The sequence below is a fragment of the Haplochromis burtoni genome, unplaced genomic scaffold (assembly GCF_018398535.1).
Source record: "Haplochromis burtoni strain Fernald_Lab_line unplaced genomic scaffold, NCSU_Asbu1 Contig_216, whole genome shotgun sequence".
In the NCBI taxonomy this organism is placed as follows: Eukaryota; Metazoa; Chordata; class Actinopteri; order Cichliformes; family Cichlidae; genus Haplochromis; species Haplochromis burtoni.
The window spans coordinates 244,625-272,564 of record NW_024582577.1 but is presented as its reverse complement, the minus strand read 5'-3'; the positions used below and the strand labels follow the sequence as shown (position 1 = coordinate 272,564).

Sequence of the window (27,940 nt, the reverse complement as noted above, 5' to 3'; positions counted from 1 at the left end):
AAGGTCCCAGTGCTCCCACAGCCTAAAACAGAAGAGCTGAATTTCACATTACCTCCTTCAGTGGACAAGCACAATAGATGCTGTATTAGGATGAGTGACTTGCACACCAGGTTTCACTCCTCTCTGTTACCACCCACCTATTTTACAGGGTTATGTAATTCCTTACTGAGCATTACCTAATGCAGCACAACTTGCCAGACGGGGCTCTTCGGACTGGTGAATATTTCTCCAACAAGCGCTTGCAATACCCTCATGCCTGCCTCATATGTGGGTCCTTGACTTTGAAAGGTCTGGGAAGCCCTGAGGCTAAAACATCCTAGGCGCGGGCACGAGGTCAGCAGCGCGCGCTCCCGGCACCGAGTGTGCAGATTTCCCAGCCTTTCAGTCAGTCCGGTCGCGGCTCCCGGAAAGACTCCCACACTGCCTCAGCGATGCCGCACCCGGTCAACGGTTTTCTCCGCAAAACGTCTACCTCAGATGATCAGCCGTAGCCCGAGTGTGAGTCCGAGCCGCGCATTTCTGCAGTGCGATGCTGACAACATGTTTCCTCGTCGAGGAGCCCTGCGCTGTGCAGCATAGAGGAGGCAGCAGAGTGGAGCAGCGGGTACAGTTACAGGTAGGCTGCTGTTTGAGCAGGGATCGTAACTGGCTGTGCAGACATAACCACACCGGGTTTAATGTGCTGTCAACCGCCGAAGGTGTGACCATCGCGCGTATTTTAGACCCCCCCCCCACCAAGCTGATGTGATTCTTTACATTAGAGGTGACTAATGATCGTGTGTTTATGTGTGCGCGTGTGTTAAGCACGCAGCTGACCGCTGATCTGTCAGGCCCAACAGGTCAGAGTACACAGGCTGTAAAGTTTTCCCAGTGGATCCCAGGAGTCGGTTTACGGGACTGCAATATGCGCATGATTGCATCACAGGGAATTAAAACTGACTTTGTCTGTCAAGAGGATTTCGTTGCTGGTGTGTGTCTGTGAATCACTGTTGTGCAGTGCGTGGACACAGTGTAACCAAGACCCGTGTTATTTACTGCAACAGTGCAACACTTGCCCTGCAATAAGTGTTGTGACACCTGCACTTCCTGTATTCGAATTTCTGCCATGTGTTTATTTATTAGTTAGAAAGATCTTTAGTGTTTGAAGGCTAAGAATTGTATTGTAATTTGTGAGGCTGTGTTCATTATGTAAGATATGGCATGTGTGGTGGAGGCTTGAGTATAAAATAGCTGTAGAGTAGAAACAAACATAAAGCAACAGTTCTGAGTGAGATGCTACTGAAATATATTAAATGAACTGTTAATGTGTTAAATGTAATGTATACCAATCAAGTGAATTTCATTTGCCCAGATTCAATTAAATGTAAAATTTTACATTATACTTATGTAACAAAATCACATGTAATTACATTAGTCAAACACAGAAACAGGCAGACTTTTGAGTGAATGGTTAGTCCATCAATCCCTCAGTTAACTGAAATATGTTAACAACATTTGAGTAATCATATATATACATTTTAAATGGCTTTGTTTTTAAGACTGCAGATGCACCAGTAAAGACTTTGAGCTATTTGACATTCTGTACTAATGAACTATATTTTTATCCAGTTGATGACATTTTACACAACTCCCAGAATCCACTGGGTCCAGTTTGTCACTCGGGAACAATTATGTTTGTAATGTCTGTAGGACAAAACGTGCTATTTACAGACACTGTATTTGACGTTAGGAGATAAATGCATTGGAGATGTCGTAAAACAAACGATTCATCGTAGAAAATATTATTTAGAAATGTGTGTTGGAGTGTGTGGGCTCGCTGTAATAATTGCATTAGTCATATTCTATGGTAATGTTTATTTTGTGTAATGTGGTCCAGTCGACTGTACAGTACAGCCTTACAAATGCATTTCCACAGAGCTGAGTCAAAACCTCCCTGACAGCTGAACATGAGCTTTACAAAGTTTGTAGCTGTTGCAGGGATTGCTGTATTAGATTGCACTAGATTGTAAAGGGAGCTGGGATCTTGTCCTCTGGCATTCCTGCATTTTTTCTTTTTTTGTCTTACACAGTAAAATGGTCTTTTTTTAGACAAAGTAAACACTCGTGCTTATACTGGAAAGACCTTCATCTTACTGTAAGGGTTAGACTGTCATCCAGAGTGACAGATCAGCTTGTTGATTAAATATTTGGCTCTGTTGCATACAACTTAATCGCCCTGCTGGTCACCCCGCTCTCTGCCTGGCACCGGGGATCACTGTAACTCTGGAGGTTGCGGGGCAAAGGCCGAGCTAAATTTAATCTCACTGTGGTTTGATTTCAAGGAGATTATAAGATCAAATGACCGCTCGCCACCACCATCTCCTCCTCCTCCCTCTATGAAGTGATTTGAGCCCAAGCTTCAGTAACTACAGTTGATTTTTTATTATTTTTTTTAAACGGTATTATCAGAGAGCAGTGCCTCACCTGCTGTCTCAGTCCTGCCGTGTAGAGAAGCGACAAATAGACTGTCTGGTGATGTGTCGGAGCTTCTGGCCAAAGGTTCCTCTGAGGCATCATTTGCCTCCTTGTGCTTACCTCATCCTCAGTCTGGAGGAGCATCAAGTCACGATGGACGGGAGAGAGGTTACCATGGTAACCACAGGGCTTTCTCCTCTGCGTCTCTTGCCTGTGTTGACTGCAATCCAGAGCTCAGAATGAGAGCATGAAACCAAGTTTCCTCCATCGGCCAGCCACTTGCCTTTTGGGGGGGGTTCTGCAGAAAAAATAAAAGAATTTTATTAAAAGTGCAGTTTAAGCTGATACAGTCGGTATTTAATAAACTTCACAGATACCATGGCCATGTGTATGTGAAAGGGTCACATACCCAGAGACAGTTATCACTATAGACCGTATATAAGAAATGGGTATTGTATTTGGGTCTTAAAAGTAGAACCAGTGCTCAAGGGCCTTAAACCTGCTTTCTTTCTAATAGCAACTATTGGCAACTATGATATAGTCATCTTGTTTTTCCATTCATGACCTCAGTAAACACTTTGCGAATATATTTATTGTCCCAGTCACCAGTTTCAAGTCTTATTGAATCCAACACGAAGTTCATTTTGGTAATCATAGTTCCATGTAAAGTAAATAGTTTATAAAGCAGAGTATCTGATTGGCTGTCATGTGATTTAAAGTCACAAGTTTATGAGTGTGCCGTGCCCTCTCTCCTTATTCGGATTCACCCCTCACATGTGAAATGTAGTTTTAAAGGACCCTGATGGTGACGGGCAAAATGCTCCGCTCACAGATGAGTGGGTGGTGTCATGGTGACTCCTCCTCCCCATCTATGATTATCATCACACTTTGTTGTGTACCTCAGCTTCTCGGATAATTTCAGCTTTTTTCTAGCTCATTTTGGGTTTCTGACCTGCCATCTTAACTATTTTTGGCTCATTCTAACCACAACAGGCCTGCAAACCTGCTTCACACAGCCCAGCTAACACTGAAATACAGACACCCAAATGTGGTGAAAACAGCAGGACAGAGTGTAGCAGATTTACACTTATCATGTAGCCAGAAGTATTTGTTTAGGCGACTTCCAACAATGTGTGTTTTATCATCTGGCCAGTAAGGGATCAAATTTAAAAAGTAAAAATCAAACATTCTGCAAGCTAGCAGTGATAATTACAATGTAGCCTTATTGTTACTCTTTTTGCTCTTTCATTAGACGTCTGCTAATTCCATAATGAAGGTGTGATTACGTCATGTTACACTGTTTACTGTAGGTCCACAGAATGGGAGCGATTTTTGCATTAATATGTGCCAGTTAAATTCAATTTTTACAGAGAAAGGTAAAAAGACATTTTCATATTCCCTCTCCTTCTTCTTAGCTTCCTTGCTTCCTTGGCTTGCCTTCTTGCCTCCTCTCATATGTGATAAAGTATCTGTGACTCACTTAGACACATCTGCTGTGTGTTTGTAGCTACAAATATACAGGCAGTCATTCTTCTTGTCAGCACACATGCTGATAGCAGTTTCATAAACAGTGTGCACGACTGTGTAGGCTGCCCTGTTTTTCCTTAAAATGCCATCTAGGCCATCAGATACCGGGGTGACATCCTTTTACACTCTCTGTTGCAGTCTCCTGACATCAGAGCAGCACTACTTTTTTTCTTTTTTTTAAGTGACAGGTAGAGGGTTTCTTTATTTGTACATCTGGATTAGGTTTGCTTAACACATTGAAAATGACTGATGGAGATGTGGTGGAAAGATGATTTCTGCTTGACGTACAGCAGCTCTGCAGTTTTAGTTACATGGGTTTGATGCCTGGTTTGGCGGGATGGTGTTTTTCTCACCTGTACGGCTGCATCAATATGTGCTACCTGTTTCATTGCCAAGATCAACTAGAGTAATGACTTTTTTTTTACAGATGTGACAGCTTTATCTTTTTATAGCTCAAGCTATTTGGGGCAATTCCAAAATAGTCCTCCTGTTTTTTCCTCCATGTGTTGTGATTTTCATGATGCTGAGAGGTGTTTGGTATAGCCCTCAATCATATGTTGCTGTCGGCTATCTTCAGCTCATCCCCCACAAGTTGTCAGGCTTCTGTTTCTGTCAGGCAGCTTTAAAGCACACAGCTAGCCTGCCTCCTCTGCAGTGTGCAGTACAGCATGTTCCTATGCTTGATTCACTGTCTTATGCGGTGCCATCAGCAAGGTCAGGTATTGTACCATGTAGCACGCTTTTTTTTTTTTAAATCATGGAATGCACGATAAAGGAAATATTGTAAACAATGAAGAGATAATGCTTGGATTTTTTTGTGTTAACCTAGATTTTTAAGCTGTAAATAGAGGCACTAATTTTATTACATGTGCCTCTAGAGCCACATTAATTGGCAGCATACTGTCTTCACTTCTATATGACTTTCCAAAAAACCATTCCCTCCGGTGACCCTTATGACGCAGTGCTTGATGCAACACTTCTAAACAATAAATTCGTTTGCTGCTTGCTTGTATAGTACGTTGGCTCTCCTTTGGCAAGGTTACAGTGTCTATTAGAGAGGAGATGCAGTATGAGATGTGGATGAATTGGAGTCTGATCTGGCCCATATTCCTGTCTGCCTGCTCACATTCTGCTGAGTCAGGAGGCTTTGTAGAAGGCCGTCAACAGCAACTCAGTGAGGCTCTGGGCCAGAGGGGCTGGTGGGAAACTGCTACTACAGCAGCAGTTAGTTGGGGCTGACGAATCTACTTGTTACTCCAAACATTTCTGTGCTGGTTAGCAGAGCTGCTTAGGGAAGGTAAAACTGCCTTAGAGTTAAATGGAGGGATTTTTAGTGCTGGAGATGAACCTCAGAGGTGTGAAAAGAGGCTTGTTTTTTCCACCCACACGCCCTTTTAACATGCACTGTTTCACAATGCACACCCACATTGGTTAGAAGCTAGTTATGGGAAGATTGTGGTGCCGAGTTTGCTTAATCAGGGCATTTCTTCTGTTTGTTTACAGTACATAAGGAGGTCAGTAGTGATACTGGATTCCATTAGACAGTAAGATAGATCAGGGCCATATTGGTATGAGCCTTTCCAAATATGATGATTCTTACGCATTCTTACACTTAAAACTTTTTAAATATGAGTTTTGGAGTGTGAAGTTGGCATGTTCTCCTCATGTCTGTGTGGGTTCTCTCCTGGTACTCCAGCTTCCTCCCACAGTCCAAAGACATACAGTTGGTGGGATTAGGTTAACTGGTTATTCTAAGTTGCCTGTACGATTGAATGTGAGCATGAATGGTCGTCTGTTTCCTGTGTTGGTCATCCGACAGCCTGGCGACCTGTCCAGGGTGTACCCCCCTTCTCGCCCTGTGGTAACTGGGATAGGCTAAAGACCGTGACTTGGAGCCAAGCCGAGCACATAAGAAATAACCCCAGACCAAAATTGCACCTGGACAGCACCAGTATGAACCTTATTTAGTTGTCTGTGACTTGCAACAGACTGAAGGTCAGTACAGGGTATACTCTATGACCTCCCAATGTGAGGTGGTGCTTTGATAGGGATAAGAAAGAAAGAAGAAAGTGTTCTTTATTGATCCCCGTGGGGAAATTCCTCTCTGCGTGTAACCCATTCACTCAGTGAAGCAGTGGGCAGCCATCGGGCGCCCGGGGAGCAGTGTGTAGGGACGGTACCTTGCTCAGGGGTACCTCAGGGTAGCTGTTCAGGGGAATCAAACCTCCGACCTTCCGAGCATGGGGCCACCACTCTACCTACTGAGCTATCCCTGCCCCAAGATAACTAGAAGTAGATAATGGATGAAGTCCATATTAAGACGATAGCATTACACAGTTGCTGCAAATTTGTTGGCTGCACATCCATGATGTGAACGTCCCATTCCACCACAGATGCTCTATTTGATTGTGCAGTATACTCATTGTCATTTTAAAGGAATCAGCAATCAGAGGATGGGTACACTGTGGTCACAAATGGATGGACATGGTCAGCAACAATATTCATGTAAGCTGTAGCATTTCTAATCATGCCAGTTAACACTAAGGAGCCCCAAGTCTGTCAGGAAAAACCTCCCACACCTTTATGACACTAGCCTCAGTTTCCTGTTCTTAGGTGATTGGAGTCACACCTGGTGTGGTTTTCAGCAGCTGTAGCCCATCTGCTTCAAGGTTCAACATGTTGTCCACACATAGCTTGGTTGTAATGATTGATTATTTGAGTTACTATTACCTTCCCATCAGTGTGAACTATTTTGGCCATTCTCCTCTGATGTACGAAGTCATTTTTAACCAGAGTACTGTGCTCACTGTACATTTTCTCAGTTATGGACCATCTCTGTAAACCTTACAGATGGTTTTGTTGGAAAATCTCAGTGGATCAGCAGTTTCTGAAATACTCAGACCACCAACAACAATGCCATATTCAAAGTGATTTGAATCATCTCTATTAACAATTTGGATGCTCAGTTTAAACTTAAGCAGGTTGTTCTGAACATTTCTACATGCCAAAATTTATTGAGTTGTTGCCAGTTGTTGCTGATAAGATATTTGCATTTACTAGCAGCTTAACAGATGCACCAAACAAAATGGCCAGTGAGTGGATATCTATGAGCAAAGATAATGATGCTAAGTGAACTAATTTTATCCCGGGGCTCATACTGAAACTGCCATGACAGCCTTGACATTTTCTTGAAGGTGGATGTTTTCTCCAGCTAACTCCTGTCAGAGCAAAAATGATTGAAAAAAAAAAGGAAGAAAGAAAAGAATCTGATATTCTCATGAAATCATCTCATGAATGTGCCGTCTGACATTCTTTATATCCCTGAAGCAGCTCCTGGCACTGTAGCATGATGTCATCGCAGATTACAGTCTGGGCTATGTGAATTGTAGCCTTGAGAGTCGCGCACGCTGCAGCCTCAAGTGTGTTAACGTCTGGCGGCTTCATAGGATCGGACTCCTTCTCCCATGCTCTACTCTTACGCTCACCCACCCACTCTGGCTTTGTCTCCCTCCCTCTCCTCCCACTCACGTTTCTCTACAGCGGACAGTTGCAGAAAAGCAGCATCATGGAGGCTGGATGCGTGGTTGCCGCGGTGATTGAGAATGCTGCCTCAGGACCCGAGGGAGAACCAGGAAGTAGTGACGTCCTTGAGAGGTGAGTTGCTCTGTTTTTTTTTCTCACATCATGTCAGCTGATGTGAATCATGTAAAAACATAAAAATGTGTGGAGACAGACGTGTGCGTGCGTAGCTCTAACTATCATGTGCTTGTGTGCTCATTTACATGCGCGTTTGCATTTGAGATGCTGCATGAAGGAAAGTAAGAGCAGGACAGCGTTAAGGCTAAAACATGACCCTGTCCCCAGAGAGAGAGACAGACAGACTGTCTCTGTTTCAAGCTTCATCATGTCCAGACTTTACCATATCTCTTCTTCTCTTATGCAATTCACTGTATCCCTGTGGATCACATAAATTACACTGTGTGTCTGTGTTCCTGGCCTGGAGTCCTGATCTCATCATGCTGAATTACGCTGACAAAACCGTGCTCTGTCTCTCTCCTGGCTTTGTTGCTCATAAAAGTTGAGCTGAATGGAACCTCACCCTGCCCTCTTCAATACACTGAGTCACATTTCAAGTGACGGTTTTGTGAAGCAGTCCCTTGTGGGTGAATTGTCTTTATGGCTCACTGAATAGTCAACCTTGGCTTTCCTAAGGGCATCCAACAGACCCCAAATGTGCTACAGTTTGTTTTGTTTTGCTTTCAGATTAATCTTGTTCACGGACATTTGTGCAACATATGTTTCCACCTTGACCTGATTGGATTAAACTAGTATTTTCACATATTTCCCAGTTATCATATGTGATGCAATTTAAACCTTGCAGTGCTTGTACAACATGTTTTCTGGGCCATGCTGTTGCAATGTCAGGATTTGAGACCAAGCCACACTTTATGAATTCCTCCTCACTTGCTCCCTCTGGTGTATTTTTAAAAAAAAAAGTGACAAGCCTTATTTTAAAGTCTCCGTGGCACAGCAGTTGATACTGTGACATGTTATCTCTCTTTTATTTAAATTCCTGGCCTGTGTCTTCCTGTAGTGACGTGTTACCGTCTACCGAGCTGGACAAAGACGATGCCTTACCTCAAGCCACTAACAGTAATCCTCTAGAGGAGAAACAACCACAGGAGACATCCACTGTCATGGTACACGCCTACACACACACACACACACACACACACACACACACACACACACACACACACACACACGCACACACACACATACAAACACGCCTCTGACTCATCACTTATACAAGAAAACACATAAACACCAGCAGAGATGGATGTCTCCCTTCTTCCATGAGGCTGCACTGGTTCTGGAGGTTATTCACAGCATCTTGCCACCGAGGTCATATGGCGGACATGTGAAAGTCAGCTGTTATGTAAATTTGCATTTAAGGATATCTCACCAGAGACTGAGATGACATGCTTGATAGCAGCTGAGGTAAAGGTGTGATGACGGTGTCATGCCACAGACACATGATGTCATCTTTTCTCTCTGTTTGTCTTCTTTATCTATCTGAAGGGGGATTTTAAGATGTAAAATTGGTGAATTTTGTTTGTTAATTACCATCTGTCTGTTTCTATCTCTCTCTATCCATATTAATCTCTCTTAACTCTGATATCTGCACATGAATATGCAGAATCTGTTAGCAAGGGACTTGCTAGATTCTTGTTCCTGGAAGCGTTCTGGTTTCTGCTTAAAGCAGAATTAACCATTTACACCTGGTCAATGTTAGACTGCAAGCAGGGAAACAGTCCTGTGAAGAGCAAAGGTGGGTGGCTGTGGGGTAGTGTCATTACCGTGGGACAGCATGTATCTTGTGCCAATACTTCCTGTTTGATTAACCGAACATAGATGCATTTTAAAATGCAATTTAAAAAAAACAAAAAACTACTGACTGTATGATTATTATTTCTTATTTGCTTTTTAAAAATGTATCTACAGTCTTAAACAATAACGACTACAAAAAACAGGAAGTCCTGGCACCAGATACCCGTTGTCTCATGGTTACCTCCTGAGGGATTATTAGGCAAAGTGGTCACATGACGTGTGCATTTTTTTTTTAATTGTATACTGTATTTAAAAAATAAAAATAAAAAAATTCCAAGTTTGCATTTTGATTTTCAAGCTATGTACACGTGGAGTGGGTGGAGACAAGTGTGACGGAAGGATAGTGGCAAGAGTGTTACGGGAAGTTTGCTCAGTGGTAGAGAAACCTGCTATAATACATGTTTGGAGACGGTGGCACTTACCAAAAGTCAGGAGGCCAAGGTGGAGGTTGCAGAGTTGGCAGGATTAGAAATGAGTACATCACAGGGACAGCTCAAAGTTAGAGAGGCAAGGCTGAAATAGTTTGGACATGTGCAGAGGAGAGATGGTGGATATATTAGACAAAGAAAGTGGATTATAGAGCTGCCAGACAGGAGGAAAAGAGGAAGACTGCAGAGAAGATTCATGGATGTAGTGAAGGAGGGCATGCAGAGGGTTGGTGTGACAGAAGAGGATGCTAGGGATGATCTGCTGTGTCGACCCCTAAAGGGAACAGCTTAAAGAAGAACAAGATTACAGCTTATACTGCATTCATGTGTTCACTATTGAAAACTTGATTTCTAACTGGAAAAATTCCAATGAACTCTGCCTCAAAGTGAGCAAGTTTGCTGCACCAGTTTTCTGAGTTGTTGACATCATGGTGGTATGAAATATGCTGAATAAAGTACATTTGTGGTTCAAAGTACTGAGATATATGCTTACAGGAATTGCTAATATTAGTGTAAATGACATTTCAACAAAACATGAACACATATGATAACACAGTATAGGATAGCAAAGAATGTAATACACCACAGCATATAGTAATATAACAAATTAGCCTTGCATACTGTGCTGTAGCATAAAACTTATTGTACTGCTTAGAGTCACTCCTTTAGTGTGTAGCACTTCAGTTGTAGCACCTTCACTCTTTCATGTGATCGACATCATTACTGTGGTCACTGCAAATGGTTCTCCATCAGCTGTCCCGTGACTGACTGACATTTATCGAAGTGTGCTGTCTCCGTTTGGCAGGCAAGGAGCGATGACATCACAGAGCACCCGGCTGAGCCCATCCTGCGTTCCTGCGTCAGCACAGCCAGCATGAAGGTCAAGAACATGAAGAAGTAGGTGTTCCTGGAGACAGTGTTGCTGCTATTATAGGCTGTAAACCAGGCCTCTTATTCAGGCCACTGAAATGAGGACCTATAAAATGACGGGTGTGACACAGACAGATAAGTGAGTCTGTTATCATGTGCAGACCTAACCTCACCCTTCTTCTTCTTCTTCTTTTATGCCAATAAACTTTGCTCTTCTCTTTTTCAGTGTTTTAAATACTGATAAGTTGCTGCGTTTGCTATATTTTTTTGTTTTTGTTTTTGTTTTTCAGGCTGACTTTTCCCAGAGGTCACTTTCCCAGATTGGCAGAGTGTGCCCATTTCCATTATGAGACAGTTGATTTTGGCAATGTTCAGGTGAGACCTGAAAATACTTACACCGTGACTTCAGCAGCAGAGTTTCTATGTTTAGTAATTGTGTCTTTGGCTCGAGTTCAGTGGCCGTTTTAGTGAATTGCTCCAGAAAGGAATCATTCTTTAAACGCAGCGTGGCAGCTGAATCGATAACCTTGTTTGCCTTTCCTGGACAGTTACTGCTCTATCCTTCTTTCTCCTTAAATGTCACAATAGAGCAAATAGTCTATTCTATCCAGGAATTGTAGGGTTTTGTATGAGACAAATTTAAAATCTCAGTCTGATAAATTACATGTTATGTTAACTGGCTGCAGTTATAGTTGATGCAGGGGAAGAGTTAACCTAAAAGCACAGACTAAACCTTAAATCCGGCTTCATAACACAGGCCTCTGAAGTCAGTGATTGGGATTCCTTTCCTTTAACCACGTAATAAATTATTTGGACATATAGATAATTTTCTAGGTTTAAGAAAGACTTTGTTCACTGCAGTGATAATAAGAAGCAGTGAAGCCTTAGTGGCTGCTCATCCATGTGTGGAAGTGATTGTTAGTCGCCTGGTTAACCTCGGTGTAGTGCAGGTTGCTTGCCAGCAGAGTGCGTCAGTCACCTCTGATACAGGCTGCTCCAACTACAGGCTGCCAGTGTCAGCTTTAGGCTGCCAGAGCAGTGTATGCATGTATGCACACATACTTTAAGGCTGAATCCCTACATCTAGTATTAGTCAGCTACAGTGTAACAGGCTGGACGGGACTTCGATTCTTGGATGCTCTGACTCTGTTGAGCGTCCTCTTGTGGTTGCCATGATTGTGATGGATGCATCAGCAGCGTGGAGGGAAGTGGAAGCAGCACAGTTCCAGTGACCTTGGAAAGCACCACAAGGAGACAAAAGGCAGAGTCAAGCTGAAATAGAAATTTGGGTGTGTGGAGACATTGCTGTGGGGTGTATTGCACGCCACAATGCAACGTGATGAATCCTCGACTTAATCTGAGAGATTAGTCTTTGTCCCGTGATGCATTTCTCATGTCTCTTCATCCACATAGTGCTGCAGCCAGGCGCTGATCAAGTCTCATATATCATGATTGCAGAATAGCACAAGGACAGCAGACTGCCTCTGTCTGCAGCCTGCCTGATTGATCCCTCTCCAGATTAGCTGCAGTCTTGCCTTGAGAGCGCAATGAAGGAGAATTGTTTTGAAATGACAAAGGGTCGTCTTTCTGTCTTGTGCCTTTGTATGATGGATGAGCTTGTGTATCTGTGTGTGCCGGCTGAGCCCATTTTACTGGCAAACCCCCTTTTGTTGCCGGAGAAAGGAATGAGGGTTAAGAGAGAGAGAGAGAGACAGAGGGAGAGCGAGAGGAGGAGGGTGATGGAGACCGAGTGCAGGAGAGGGAGGAGGGGGAAGAGATCGAAAAAGGGATGCAGGAAGGGGGGTAACGCACACACACACACACATATATATACACACACACACACACACAGTTGGGAGCATCCTCTTTTCATATATTCTGCTTTTAGAACAGAGCATGAGCGCGCGATGATCCAAAGCACTGGAAATGAGCTTTTTGGGTAAAACGGCAGGGGACGGCAAATAGGCGAGCTGCGTTTGAGCCGCTGCTCTGAGCTAAGATTTGGCTTGTTGGAGGAGCTTGCTGAGGTCCAGGACTGCGGCTGCACACAAAGAGAGAGCCACCTCCTCCAGCTGCGGGGAATATGTGAGATGCCTTAGTGGCAGGTAACATAACCATGCGTTGACTTTATATTCATCTGAGCTTCTGGTGGTTGATATTCGTGAGGAAATAATGTCACGCTTGTGCATTAGCATGCTCTAGTTTGAAGAGAGGAGCCTCTGAGGTGTGAGCGTCACGGAAGAAGTGATGCTCAAGCATGCCTTCGGTGAAAACTTTGAGATTTTTGCTGTTTTTATTTTTATTCAAATCTTTTAAATTGAAACCTTCTTTTTTGTCTGTGATTCAGTCCATAATCCTTCTCATCATAATCTCTTTGGCTCGTTGACCCTTCGGTACCTAATTTAGCTGTTTGGTCGGGACTAGTATTTCAGATTCTCACAGTGTACAAGAGCTCTTCCATCATGAATTATTTAGATACAAATTTCTCAGACTGCGTTCGTTGTCACTGTGGTTTGCTGTATTACTGCTGAGCAGTAACTGGGTCGCTGCGTGTTGTATAACAGTGTATCTGGATGAGTTGCTAACAGATATAAATAACCAGAACTTCCCTTGGCTTCGAGGCCTTTGAAGTCGCTGATACAGTAATGTCTATCAACAAATTCCCAAACTACAGTGAAGCTTTGATCGTTTCAGTTTTGGGGCATATTAAAAATTAGTGAGGAGGAAGAGAAAAAGAAATATTCTTTAAATCTACACCACCTCCAAGTTCTGAAATCCTAACAGCTGATCTATTATACATTTCATACTGCAGGATTTATAGTGAAGTGCTGCTGGCAGATGATATATATCCTCCTTATCCGCCAAATAACTTAACCACGAAGGCTGTCAGTCACATTTAAAGATCATTTGTCGGAATTCCTTTTTTACAAAATCTTCACATCCTCCTATATTAATGCATTATTTCCCCACAGTGCCTTGGTGCTTGATTTTCATCACACTTTTTCACTCCACTGTTCAGTGTAAAAGTGGTTTTACTATTTCATGCAGAAATGGGTCCTTACATGAAGTTCTTCTTGTATACCAGGTCATATACAGAGAGGTTGTTGTATTAAACTGATCAATTATTTAGCACGACAGCCTTCTCAGCGTTAGCTTCTTTGTCTCTCCGTAGCTGGCCTTTGCAGAGGGGCAGAGCGAAGGACCAAAGGCTGGGCTGGACTCCAAGGAGCTGGTCTTTCTGGTCCAGATCACTTGCCAGGTAACATTACTTGCTACTTTTGTGAACGAGATTAGATCGCACGATGTCGTATATTTCTTTCCATTTCCGTTTATCATTTGTTCGTCCTCTCAGGGTCGAAACTGGCTGGTGAAGAGGTCTTATGAAGACTTCCGGGTGCTGGACAAGCATCTGCACTTGTGTATATACGACCGTCGTTACTCCCAGCTCACTGAGCTGCCGCGATACGACACGCTGAAGGACACTGATGAGGTATCTATGTCCATAACGTATAAGATCACAGATTTGCCTGAAGTTATCTGTTTAATGTTACAGACAGTTTGTCTTTTACAAATCTTGATCATGTGCTTCCTTTCAGTCAGTAGCCACAATGTTGGCGACCTACCTGTCCCGCTTCTCTAACATCGCTGACAATAAGATCAACTGTGGTCCGGTATTAACATGGATGGAGGTATCTGTTTATCTTTTTGGTGATTTTTGTTCTGACACTTTGCTTTTGTTGCAGAAAAACGTAAGTTTTTGATTTTAATCAAGAATTAGCACAATAGCACAACAGAATTTAGAGTGTCCTGGGCAAGACTGGTAGCATTAACCCTCCACATTTCTGATGGTGAGAGAAACCAGAGCTCCAAGATCATATCAACACAAGCATGAAAGAACTTGGGCGGTTGTCAGTGTATTTTGTGAAGTAGTGCATCTCCTGTAGCTCATTCGCCTATTAAGATTACATTTGATGCCCTCCCCTGTAGCCATCAGTTTAATAGCTTATGCTACATGCTGTGCATTGTTCAGGCTCTGCTTTAACAGGGAACGACTGATATTAAGTCAAGTTGGAGGTAAAAAGAAAATATTTTTTTCCCTCTCTTCTGCTTCCTGTCTCTGTCCCTTTTACTGCAGTGACAGAGCTCCCGTTCCCTGCTTCCTGTGCTTAAGAAAAACTGGGCTAACACGTCTCTGTTGTAACACTTTTTATTTTTAGATCGACAACAAGGGGAACCATCTGCTGGTGTCTGAAGAAGCTTCAATCAATGTCCCCGCCATCGCCGCTGCCCACGTCACCAAGCGGTACACAGCCCAGGCCACAGACGAGCTAACCTTTGAGGTACCAGCTATTATAAAACATCTATGAGAAACACACTCGCATTTGTTTAACTTGTTTTTTCTTCTTTAGCTAGATTTTATTTGACCGAGTGTTTAGCATATGCAGATTTCTGATTCCATCACGATTCCTTTTTAATGGACTCACCTGTGATCAGACTCATCATCACACGCTTTGTGATCCAGGTGGGGGACATTGTTTCAGTCATCGACATGCCGCCTAAAGAAGACACAGGCTGGTGGCGAGGGAAACATGGATTTCAGGTATAATAAATGCACAAATGTCCTCTTTCTACTGTATAATAATACAGGTAAAAACCGGTAATGCCTTGAATATCATTAAAGAGAACCAGAGGTGTCCCACTTTGCATCCCTGTTCTGTTTTACCTTTTAATATTTTTGAGTCATTCTATCATCATGGGTCTTCTGCTCAACTATCTCTGGTTTCAAAAACATTTTGTGTCTGATCCAAAAAGATCTGAATAGTTTCTAAATGGTACTCTAGTTATAACTAAGCAAATAATGTTTTTAAAATATATTTTGTGTATTTTAATTTTCGAGTCCTACTGCCCCGGAGCAGTCTGATAATCCAGATTAAATTTAAAATATAGTCAGAAAGACATTAAAAATGCAACAATGTAGCATTTTCATATATATTCTGGCAGTTAGCGTGTGTCCTTGTTTGCCTGCAGCAGTTGTGGCTTTAGACTTACTGTTGGGATGGGAAGTTAAAGTCTTGGAGATACCGATCTCGGCATGAGGAAACGGCAATTTGGCCTCGCGACACTTATGACAGGAAAGTTAATTATTAATCCCTTTCTTATAACTGTTAATTATTTTGCTGTGTTTGATGTATAAAAACATTTCAGGCATTTTATTGTGGATACTTTATGAGATATTCATATTCAAATATGGTTTCAGATTTCAAAGTGTGAAAGAAAAACACGCTGGGAGTGGCTCAACAAACCAGAAATACAATGTATACAAAGTAATTAGCATATGAAGCCTAAATTTCACAGCAATCGTTATATCCTCAGACTTTGGACGCACAACATTTTTATGCAAATTGGAGATGGGAGAGCAGAAAATGTTTTTAAAAATTTGATGCTTTGAAATAAATGAACCATTTACAATGTCCATACAAAGTCTGTGGATATATTTAATAATAGGTTTGGCCTGGAACTCCAGGATGCCTTACCAAAGTAATCAAATGTGTTGTTGTCCCTGCTAGAGTAGAAGTAGTTGCTGCCAGCAGGAGCACGTTTTGCAATGAGGATCTAGACGCAACGAGACAGACTCACAGGTTTTGTGTCTGTTTGTCACAAACAATGCCAGCCACACTATTGCAGCTGATAGCTGAGGATTTAGCGTCTGAGGCAGCGTCTCATGCTTCCTGACCTATTTCTGCACCCTCGCTGTATAACAGTCTGCTCCAGCATAAAACACCCCCTCTGGTCCTTTTAACATTCAAGCGTATCACAGTTTCTGTCTCTCCCCTTTAGTCCTCTCAGTCTCTCTTCTCTTTTCTTCCAGGTTGGTTTCTTCCCCTGTGACTGTGTTGAGCTGATAAATGACAAGATTCCCCCCAGTGTTCAAAGCTCAGTGCCAAAGCCAGGTACTTTTCAGTGTGTGTGTGTCGGTGCGTGATGATTTATTTAAGACTTGCTTCCAGGATATGAGTCAGATTGATTTCACTCGCCTGTTATATGTATGTTGGTTGTGTGTTTCATCTTAATCAGTGTGTAAGAAGCATGGAAAGCTGGTAACGTTCCTGAGGTCTTTTATGAAGTCTCGACCGCCGCCGCAGAAGCTCAGGCAGCGCGGCATCCTCCGAGAGCGTGTGTTTGGCTGTGACCTGGGGGAACATCTCCACAACTCAGGACATGAGGGTAAAATGGATTTTTATTTCTCATTTTACAGTGAATCATTTTTACCTGCTGGCTGTTCACATTTCAGTGTAAACTGCTGGAAGGTAAGAACTAATCCCAAAGCAGGGATTACCTCGTGAATCTGTGGCTCTATAGATTTTTGTAGATTTGCCAAAACTGCTTTGTGTATTTTGGGTTTTTAGGCCTTTGGGTCAATAGGTAGACAATACTCATGTGACTTTCATCATGTGTATTATTTTAATTTCATCCATTTCTTGCTAAATATTGTAGTAAAATCTGTTCTTCACGCTGGATAATGTAATTTCACCTGTGTTGTGACTCCTTACAATGAAGCGATGCCTACTTGTAACCTTTCCTCGTGGGAACACTTCAGCCAGTGAGTAATGATTCATAGAAAACAGCTGAAATAGGAAAAAATCCAGTTGTATTACAGTGTTTTTACCTGTTGAAGGTGGGTGATGTATGTTTAAATGCTGCGTAAACACTTCACTCAAGAGTCTTAACAGCCTCAGGACTGTGTGTTTTGGATTCGCTCAAGATAAACCACAGTACCTTGTATTTACAGTGATGAATGAGCCTGTTATCCACTGCAACACATTGACTCAGTGAAATGTTTTTAATTGTTGCATAGCACAACGAGCCATGCTGTGGTACGGAGAAATACGATCCAGGTTTTCGGGCTTTGGCTGCACATGCAGTACTTCGTGGTATGACTGATTTTTGTCAGGGCGTCCCATTCAAAAATTGCTTTTGAAAGAACCGATCGAGGCATCAAAAATGTGTGCAAAATGTAACATAAGCAACGTGATATAGAAAACCTTCAACTTATAAAACACCTGAAGAAAGCATATTTTTAATGACGACTTTCAATTTGACACTAGCTATAAGCGTGTTTGAGTCTTTACTGCAAAGTAATCCATGTCTAAGGTGCGAAAATAGCAGATTATCACAAAAACACACTAAAAAGCAGCTATTTAAATGTGACTATTGGAGTTGAAACAGAGAATGATGCGGAGATAAGCTGGACGTTTACCACTGTTACCTGCCCGTGGTCAGTGATGGCCAACCCAGTAAACAGACTGCAGTGGTTAGTAAAAGTCTTGGCTTGTAATAAAATGTAGAGATGCACAGTACACCGAATCAAGACAAAACTGATGTTTTATTGTTACATCCGCCATTTTCTGTCACTTATCTGAGTCATTGGTCACAGGGCCAGCTGTCTAAGCAAATATGTTCAGGCCTCCCTCTCCCCAACCACCTCCCTAACTCATCCAATGGACCCTCAGGGGGAAGCTCATTTCTACCAGCAGGCTGTATGGAGTGCAGCTGTGCTGTAGCTGAAGCAAAAACTTTGATGTGGGAGGAGTTTATTGAGACCACGGTGGAAAACTTTTAGTAGACTTTGGGGCAATTGTGGCAAACCATCAGGTTTTCCAGGAGGGGAGAGCAGGGCTCTACTCACATTGTCTACAGTAAGTGTAGTGCACTGGAATAGTTAGATCCCAGTAGCATGGCTTCCATAGAAGAATCAGAGACTGGGGACCAGGGGGAAGACTTGCCCATCACTGATGGCCAGGCTCCTGGGGTGGATGAGATTCTTCTCGAATTTCTTAAGTAACCGGATGTTTCAGAGCTGTGTTAGTGGGCATGCTTTTGCAGCAAAGCACTGAACTTGAGGACAATGTCTCTGGACTGGCAGACTGTGGTAGTGGTTTCTCTTTTTAAGAAGGTGGACCGGAGAATGTGTTCCAGCTTCATGGGGATCACACTCTTCAGCCTCCTCTGTAAGATCTACGGCAGGCTGCTTGAGAGGAGAGTCCATTTGTTAATCAGAGGAACAATGAGTTTTGGGGGGTTTTGTTCTTATGTGGTAATGCATAGACAACTTCAGATATCCTAAAGGAATGAAGCATGTCGCTGACCATCTTTTGTCTATTGCAGTGCCCCAGGTTGTTAAGAGTTGTGCAGACTTCATAGAGAAACATGGAGTGGTGGATGGGATCTACAGGCTCTCAGGGATCTCTTCCAACATTCAGAAACTGAGGTTTGTGCCTGTTTCGCACATGCTGCAAAATCGATATATAACCCTAAACAATTCCTGAGGATTCCCAGGAAGGACCAAATTCCAAAACTGGCATCTACCTTCTAAAATATTCCCTCTAGTCTGAGTTCCCTCTGGGGTTTCAGTGTCTTTTTTTTTTTCTTTTTGCTTATTTTCTTTTTTCTTTCAAAAGCTTTTTTGGTGACTGAATTATGATAAGTAATTGGAAATATACTGAGATTCATTAAATATTGTTTTCTTTTTGAGCTGCTTCTCTTGGAATCCATCAAACACAATTTGTTTCAAGCTGTGCAGCTCTGAACGGCTGTAATGGTCTTCTCATCTATTTTATGCTTGCCAGGAGGAATTTGTGAAACAATCCCCCATCAGTACATAAATTAGGCACAGAACCTGATGGTGTTTGACAGCCAATCAAAACGTCTTTTCTCACTTAAAATAACTGACTGTCACCACATGAAATAGTCTTTCAACATTTATGAAAACACAGGAGATAAAAAAGCAGTCGACGATTTTCTGATAATAATCAGCAAATTTATTAATAGATTTCCTGCATTAGATGCAAGAATAAAGTTTTTTTTTTAAACAAAGACACTGAAATAGTAATAATAATTATCATGTGGTAAATTAATGATTTCTGCCTCAAAAGGAGCTTATCGTCCTGTTTTTGTTGTTTGTTTTTCTCATATATTGACAGATGGGCAGTAGGATGACTCCCACACTGTTCTGTTTTTCTCTTTATTTTGGTCTCCATGTAGGCATGAGTTTGACTCTGAACAGGTCCCAGACCTGAGCAGAGACGTCTACACACAGGATATCCACTCAGTGGGCTCTCTCTGCAAACTGTACTTCAGGGAGCTGCCCAACCCTCTTCTCACCTACCAGCTCTACGACAGATTCTCAGTAAGGACCACAGCACAGGTTTACACTGGGAATAGATATCAGAAAGGAAGCTGGTATTGCAACAGTGTCAAGTATTACAAGTAGGGCAAAAAAACTGCGAGGAACCTATTTCTAGTTATTCAGTATTGACCAAAGAACAGAGGAAATCATTTCAAAATTTCTGCTCATTTTGAAGTGCTGCTCAAAATGGGGTCAGTGCATCACACTGAGCTTTCTAGGAACAGCGGGGGTTGTGCATGTTAAAACCCGAATAGCAGATTAAGCGAGACAAAACAGTGGCTGCTTTGAATATTTAAAAAAAGAGGGGGAAAACGAGAGCGGGGATGTTGAGGAAACTCCCTCGGCTGTGATTAACGGTCTCGAAGTCATGCGCGCTTTATCCTCTGTCTTTTTACAGGAGGCTGTGTCTGCAGCCACAGATGAGGAGAGGCTGGTCAAAATCCACAATGTCATCCAGCAGCTGCCTCCTCCACATTACAGGTCAGCTTTCAAGCTCGCTGCTGCTGCACCCTGGTGGTCTGAAGTAGAAATGGGGATTTTGTAAACAGCATGTCGGACCCTGCTGAGAGCCTGATTTGGTTTGTGGGAGCCGTGAGATCCCGTTTTCCTACACAAGCCGATATCTCAGTTACAAAAATGTCTCACATATTCACCAAACACAGCAATTGAAAGTTATTTTATTTATCTTGAGATTTGAAAAACTGATCCTACCAGTTTCAAATCTTTTTATTGGTAATAGGAAGGATAACTGTGTTGGGTTTGAGCAGATACAATAAGCTAAAGTTGTCAATTTTAAAGCCTAAAAAGAAAAAAGCTTAGATTAAAAATTTACTTTTTTTCTGCAGGACACTGGAGTTCCTCATGAGGCACCTCTCCCAACTCGCCACCTTCAGCTCCATCACTAACATGCACACAAAAAACTTAGCTATCGTCTGGGCACCTAACCTCCTCAGGTGACTATCATAGCGTCGCAGCATTAGCTTTGCTGTTTCATTCTAGCCTTTCTGTGACGGTGAACTGGGGCATGTCTCAGTGGTACAGAGCTGTGAAATGGGTTGCGCTGTGCTTTGCTGTGTTTCAGGTCCAGACAGATCGAGTCGGCCTGCTTTAGCGGCACGGCCGCGTTCATGGAGGTGCGTATCCAGTCGGTGGTGGTGGAATTCATCCTCAATAATACTGAGGCTCTCTTCAGCCCCAAACTTAATTCGATCATAAGGGAAAGTACTGGTAAGTGTTTTTTTTAAACCGTTTCCCAGTCAAGGATTATAAAAGTTCTTGTATACATATATACCCTGTATGCATCTCTAACACACTGAACATTTCAACTTTAGGTAACAACACCTTATCCAGACCAAAGTCCTTGATGGTCTGCTCCCCATCCACTAAGTTACTGTCTATAGAGGAAGCTCAGGCTCGTACACAGGTACATCTGAGCTCCCCGGCCACCACCCCCTGCCTCACCCACAGTGACTACATCGAGGTCGGAGAGGGACCAGGAGCTCTCCTCGGCAAGTTCCACACAGTCATCGAGCTTCCGATAGAGAGGTTGGTATATGGCCGCCTTCTGTGATATATGTGAAGGAATCCTTCTGCTTCTCGAACCGCGACTCACGCGCTGTCACACCCGATCTGATCTGTTTATTGATAACGGTTAATGGATGAGCAGCATATTTGGCACTTAATTAAAAGTCATTTACAAAGCAAAGCTGCAAACTTTATAACTAAATTATTCTTTAATTAGATGCCATGAGATGAATAATCGGCCATAGCAAGTATCTGAAAATGTCAAGTTCACTTTTGGGAATTTTGCATTTTCTCTCTTTTTTTTTAATTTTTTTAGTCCAATCAGATGACTGATGAGCCATGATGAGGCATCCGTCATCTGTCAGTCCGTTTACAGTATTGGTCACAGTTTAATCGCACTTAACGACGATCACGTAATGGGTCTTCACTCAAGTTTTACAACAATTTGGCTGAATACAAATTGTAACACATAAAAAAAGAAATGTGTGGATGAGGTCACTTACAAGGTTTTTCCATTTTCACAGTGTGACCTTCATGCACACCACTTACAAATTCTTGCTCCTGATGGGCTGAAGAATCAGTTCAAACAATTTAGTCATTCAAGTCATTAACATGAGATCCTCCATGATAATAAACATGCTTGAACAACATGAAAAAAGCTGAAAAAACAAGTGACAGGAGAGTTCGAACTTTCACTTTGTCACGTGTATCCTGTTAGATGGTGATGAACATGCTCCTATTGGTCATAATCGCTGAGTCAGTGCTCGTATTACTGGTCGGGGGTTTCCTATCATCATTGTGCTAATCCGGTCCACTCTATGACATGATGATCATGCCGTTTATGGCTGTGGCAGGATCCTCTTTGAGTTTTGAATGGATTTGAATTCTAACACGTTTGTGTAATACAGCCAATGATAAGAAAACCTTTCACTCTCTTCTCATACTTCACAATATCATGCAATTTGTGATTGATCGTGAGTCATCGCTAACACTCTGGTTGTAGACTAGATAATTAATCGCATCATATAATGAAAAAATAGTAACTACTAATGTCTTGTTTTTGTTCACAGCAGTTATTTCTTCTTCTTGTACTTTTAGAAACAAGCGCCAGTATTGAAAATGATGCGTTTCTGTGTTGCAGCAGCAAGCGGCCTCCTGCTAAGGCTAAGAAGTCTCCAGTGGGGAACTGGCTCTCTTTTTTCCACCTGGGAAAATCCCATTCTGTGTCCAAACGTAAACTGAAGCGACACCCCAGTGAGCCTAACGAGATAAAGAGCATTGCACTGCCAGGTCAGCTCACTGCTGCTGTTGCGCAGCCAGAAAACATGCAGCTTCTGTACCCCAAATCTTTATTGCTTCTTTTTTTGCATTTTAATTTATCGCTTTCTTGTACTGATTGATGTATTTATTAGAGATGCTGATTCATTTATTAGGAATATTAATTTGATCAAATGTTTGCAGGGGGAAGAGGAGATAGTGGCACTTTGCGCTCTACCAAAAGTGAAGAATCTCTCACCTCTTTGCAAAATTTACAAGGTAATTAATGTTTAATATTGTCTATTTTCCACACTTCAAACATGCTGCCAGTGGTTTATAATATTTTTGTACAACATACTACTAAATAATCAGTATAAATATAATATAATTTATTCCATCCCAGGGGAGCCTCCAAGTTACCGTCCTCTCAGACCTCGTTCAACTAGCGAGGCCATGTCTGCCGTCAGTAAAGACGACCTCCACAACGGCGGCAGTAAACGCGACCGCAAAACAAAACCGCCACACGAGAGTCATGCTGGTGCTGACCGTGTCAGTACTGCAGCGGGCATTTCACCTCCGCACCAGGAGGATGACCTCGACCTTTCTCCACCGGCTGCAGGCATCTCTATTTTAGACTTTGACCCCATGTCTTTTCAGTGCAGCCCACCTTCAGCAACCCCTGGACCACAACACGGTAAAGATGCAAACAAGTGGAGGAAGAATGTTGGTTGTTCTAGTGAATCAGAGCTCATCTCTTCTCCTAACAACAACAACCTGGCCTGCCTACAGTCTCCAGACATTAGTCCAGTGCTCAGTAAAGGTGTGAGGAAGGTTAGCTACAAGCAGCTCTCCCCTAAACTCAGGAAGAAATCATTTAAGACGCAAGCAGATGTTCAGTCTGCATCCATGTCTCTGCCACCTCAGAGGGTTTCTTCTACCCCAGCGGATAACAGTGACGCTCCACTGGCAGATGGAAAAGGGCCCAAAGCGTCCTATCAACACTGCAGCCCACTCAGCACAGCGAGCCAGGCATCAGCTGTGACAGACCTCACTCAGTCTGCACAGAACATGTCCGATCCAGGTTAGTGCCATTGCTCTTTCACATTGCATACTTGATTTATACTGTAAAGTTAGCGGTTATTTAAATAAGAATGCCTTTCTTAGTTTCTTATGAAAGCTTTTGTGTCTTGTCCCATCATGTCTTACCATAGCTTTGTTTGTCCTGTCATACTGTAGCGTTGTTTGTCTTATCCCTCCCCAGGAACAGATAGACTTATGAGTTCAGTCTCTGTTCTCCCTCCTCACCCTCCCTTGACGAGTGCCGCACGCAAGTTGGCTCTGGCTCTGGCTGAAACTGCCCAAAAGGCCAGCAGTGGCTCCCAAAGAAGAAGCAATGTCCCTGTGCATCCGCTTCACAGACCGGAAGCATCTCACGTCCAGGACAGACCACCACGGCCCTCAGTCCTTGATCTCAAAGCGTATCCCCAGGAGTACAGCGGCTCTAATGTCTCCCCTGCTTCCCAGTGGCAAACATCGGTGCACAGCCCTGCGGAGACCCACTGCTACTCTCATCCTCTTCATTTCCTGCCTCCGCACCTCTGCTCAGAGTCGCTACAGGTCACCGACGGACAGGAAAGCATGTGCAATTTCACTCCTAATGTCAGTCCGCTCGGGTCAGGGAGCTTGGATGAAGGCAGCGCTGAGAGGAGGGACTGCAGAGAGAAAAAAGAGCTTAGCGATGTCACGCAAACAGAGCACACCTATCAGAGTGTTGGAGTTTCAACACCCACTCAGCCCGTCTACTCGCCTCAGAGCCCATCGGCTTCTCCTGGATACGTCAACCCGGACTCGATAAACGTTTTTAATTTCCGCTCCGTTCTGGCAGAGACCTCCATGCCCGCATCCATCGAGGAGGTGTTTCCGCGTCCATTACAGCCCTCCTTAACGCATCATTACAGCCCAGAAGAGGAGACGCCGCTCGGCATGCTTGAGGATGTCTACAGTAATCAACATTATCATCATCATCATCATCATCATCACCGACCAGTTCAGGCAGCACGAATGCCTGCACCTCACTGCCCTCGGCCTGATGCTCTGCCGCTTCACCTTTCTGGGCCAAAAGGCTTGTACAGGCAGTCCTCCGAAGGCCGCTACAGCAGTTTAGGTTTAAGGCACCCTTTGTCACCTCAGTACAGACGATACCATAGAGATGAGCACCTTATCAGTGGCTGCCACAGGCAACAAGGCCAGTGGCAGAGGTCAGACGATAGAGTAGTCGGGCACCCGGCCATCCGGAGGGCTCGCTCCTTCCATGCCCCTCAGATTAGTCATTACGAGTTGGCAGAGACAGAAGTCCTGCCCCCTGACACCATGTTTTATGTCGAGCAGACAGCAGGCCAGGAAGCACCTTATCAGAGGCTGAATCAGACTGGTCTTCACCCTGTGCGGCCGCAGTTTGAGAACACACACGCTGACTACCACTACAGTCCCTATTCAAATGTGAACCCTGCAGATGGCTCTCGCTATTACGCAGAGCCCTGCCGGCAAAGCGGCATCCGACACAGTAAGTCTTACACCGTGCGTTCAACAAGAGAAAGCGGACAATCAGATTACTACAACTACTCTCCTCAGCGCGTCCCCCCTGTGAACAGAGAGCTTTTCATAGAAAGCAGGGACACTGTTGTTTATGAGGCGAGAGACGCAGAAGTTTTTGAAAGACTCTTATATCAACCAGTCATGCAGGAGAGTAAATCCAGACATAAAAACACATATCCAGCTGCGTCTCCTTGTGAGAGTCCCATCTCGCTTGCTGACACAAGAAGTAGAGACATCGCACACACGAGAAGCAAGTCTGACCCTGGAAATGCCTGCCTCCTTTCCGCTGACAAGATGGAAAGACAAAATGTTATGCTTACATCCCCGACTTCCCAGAGGTCCCAACCGGTAGACCCCGAGGTCACCAGGCGGCAGCGCGTTCACCGCTCAAGCGCGGACTCGGGGCCTTCCAGGCGGATTCACATCAAAGAGCGTTCCTCTCAGCAGCCACCGCTTCGCAAAGTCCCCTCGCTCCCAGAAAGAGGCTGTCCTAACTTTAAGACCGTCGAGCACAACGACAGAAGCCATACGCGAGGTCACGACCAGGATCGATTAATGATGACCAACGCTGTCAACAGCTACTCTGGTATGGTGAAACCCAGCATCCTCAGGAGACCCGGGAGGTCGCAGAGCACCAGAGAAAACCGTCACTACTACCATTACCACGCCAAATCCCAAATGGATCCCGAACATCTGGGATCCTTTTCCAACAGAAGGACTCAGAGCACTAAAGTCAGGCCCACACAATATGACCACATGGAGGGGTATTACGCAGCACCCAAGCCTAAACCCACAAGATCCGTTAAAGCCGTGGCAGGATATCTGCCTGGCCAGGGCTGCATGTCGCCCCGCGGGCACAGACTGTTGTCCCAGGCTCTGGGTCATGAGGCTTTTTATCACGCTGCTCTGAGATCAGAAGCCGGGGTCTACGAGTGATTCTGACCACTGTTTTGTTTTTTTTGTTTTTTTTATCTGATTCCACATTGGGGCCAAAGGAGAACAGCACTTTATCCTCAGCCAGACCAACAGACTGTTGCTTTGAAAGTGTGTTTATTTTAACCTTCAGGAGCTGCTACAAAAAGTGTGAAGTGAGGCTGCTGCTGCTGGGGATCATACTGCCAGCGTTAGTGGTAGTTTCATATTTTTCCAGTGGCTTCCAGGGAAGCTAGAAGGCAACAAATGAATCGTATGCAGGCGTTGTATTAAATGAAAAGAGTGTAAACACTAAGACGCATGACGAGAAGAAAATGTGTTTAAAAAAGAAGAGATTTTATTTAATGTCTAAGCAACACAACAAGGGATGACAAGGTAAATTAACTGGTTTTATGAATATGATTTTAAAGTTTAGAATGTGTATAAAATAACAGTCATTTTAAACGTATATTTCTATAAATAACACATCTAACATGTGGCCAATGTACTGTACATTTGTTTTTTATTCTGGTCTGCTCAGACTTCAACAAGCACTTTTAAGGATAACTGTGTACCAAACACATTGTCTTAACGTGGTATACATGAAGCCTCTTGATATACAGCGTATCTATTTTTTTCTGTAAGAAGCGGCTTGCTCAGAATCTTTGTTTAAAATCCAAATTAGCACTTTTTGGGAGGGTCGGTAAAGCGGAAGATAACCTCATGCTTTCTAACTTTGCGCTTCTTTTTCTTTATCACACATTGTGTATTGCAAAATAACAATGAGTGCTATGATTTTTGATTTCGTATTTTCCTTTTCTTTCGTTAAGGTCGAACGCACCGCGGCAAAATATGCTCGAGATGTACATGCGAGTCAGCTCATGCGGTTCGGTGAAAGTGTATTTTGTGCGGCATCGTGCTTTGGTCGCGTAATGAAAGTTTCTTCGCTCTTCATGGGGAACTTTTAACAGTGTGGTGTTTTACATGTTTTATTCATTTAAAGATGCTCTTTTAAATTCTTAATGTAGACGAGGATATTCTGTTAAGACATGTTAATTGAGTTATTTTAGTGAGAGTAAAGAAAAAAAAATAAAGATATATTATCAATGATTACAGTGCGTCAAACTCTTATTTCATGGATATATTTAGAGGACACGACTTAAGATACTGTATATGCATCTTTTTGCTTTACTTTACCTTCAACCCTTACTCATTAGTGTTAACGTCTAAAAATGGATGCTTAGTAACCAGAGATATTACTTTCTTCGTGCTATTTATCAAAACATGGCACCTACATTACCCACAATGCAACAATAGGCCGCAGTGCTGTCGAAGAACACACTTTAATGGCTTTCATCTAAACTAATTAATTTCTAGGGGTCTCTACAGTCTTGGAAAAACAATTCTGCTTGCTACGAGATATGCCTTTTTGTAAATTTTTACCACTAATTGTTACCTTAAAAAATGCTTTTGAGGTCTAAATTGGCCTACGGTTCATACTTGGCACTTATGTTTTTGTTTCTAAGAGACAGGCAAACACAAAAAAACCAGTCTAAAATAAAATGTGTAGATGTGTACCAGTGTAACAGGTGTTTCTCTACAATGCATCCATTAGAGGGTGAGGCTACAGAGGTCTGGTAAGCTCACGTCTTTCTAGCTAAACACTTCCTGACCTTTTTGTTTTTCTTGTTTTCATACTTTTAGTTTTTCACTAAAAGCAAAGTCTGGTTTTGGTGCCATTTACAAGATTTTGCTGAGTCACAAAAGGTTTACGACATATAAATGACTTGCAAAT

General features: G+C 43.1%; 1 protein-coding gene across 4 annotated transcripts; it reads left to right on the top strand.

The window, feature by feature from the left end:
* The first annotated feature begins 151 nt into the window (after positions 1 to 151).
* arhgap32a (Rho GTPase activating protein 32a) lies at positions 152 to 27,256 on the top strand. Of its 4 annotated transcripts, none has more exons than XM_042226533.1 (22): positions 152 to 616; positions 7,522 to 7,635; positions 8,576 to 8,681; positions 10,606 to 10,697; positions 10,961 to 11,045; positions 13,843 to 13,929; positions 14,023 to 14,160; positions 14,267 to 14,359; positions 14,888 to 15,010; positions 15,193 to 15,270; positions 16,540 to 16,621; positions 16,746 to 16,895; positions 18,837 to 18,939; positions 19,713 to 19,857; positions 20,255 to 20,337; positions 20,703 to 20,810; positions 20,939 to 21,084; positions 21,189 to 21,402; positions 22,526 to 22,671; positions 22,843 to 22,917; positions 23,042 to 23,719; positions 23,900 to 27,256. In XM_042226533.1, the coding sequence occupies exons 2-22, from the start codon at positions 7,547 to 7,549 to the stop codon at positions 26,167 to 26,169; spliced, it is 5,091 nt and encodes a 1,696-aa protein (XP_042082467.1). In that variant the 5' UTR covers positions 152 to 616; positions 7,522 to 7,546; the 3' UTR covers positions 26,170 to 27,256. The 4 variants fall into 4 exon arrangements, with proteins under 4 accessions (XP_042082467.1, XP_005937939.2, XP_014194093.1 ...); XM_005937877.3 differs by having other exon boundaries at positions 22,523 to 22,671; XM_014338607.2 differs by having other exon boundaries at positions 153 to 616; positions 22,523 to 22,671; positions 23,850 to 24,067.
* Positions 27,257 to 27,940: the final 684 nt, after the last annotated feature.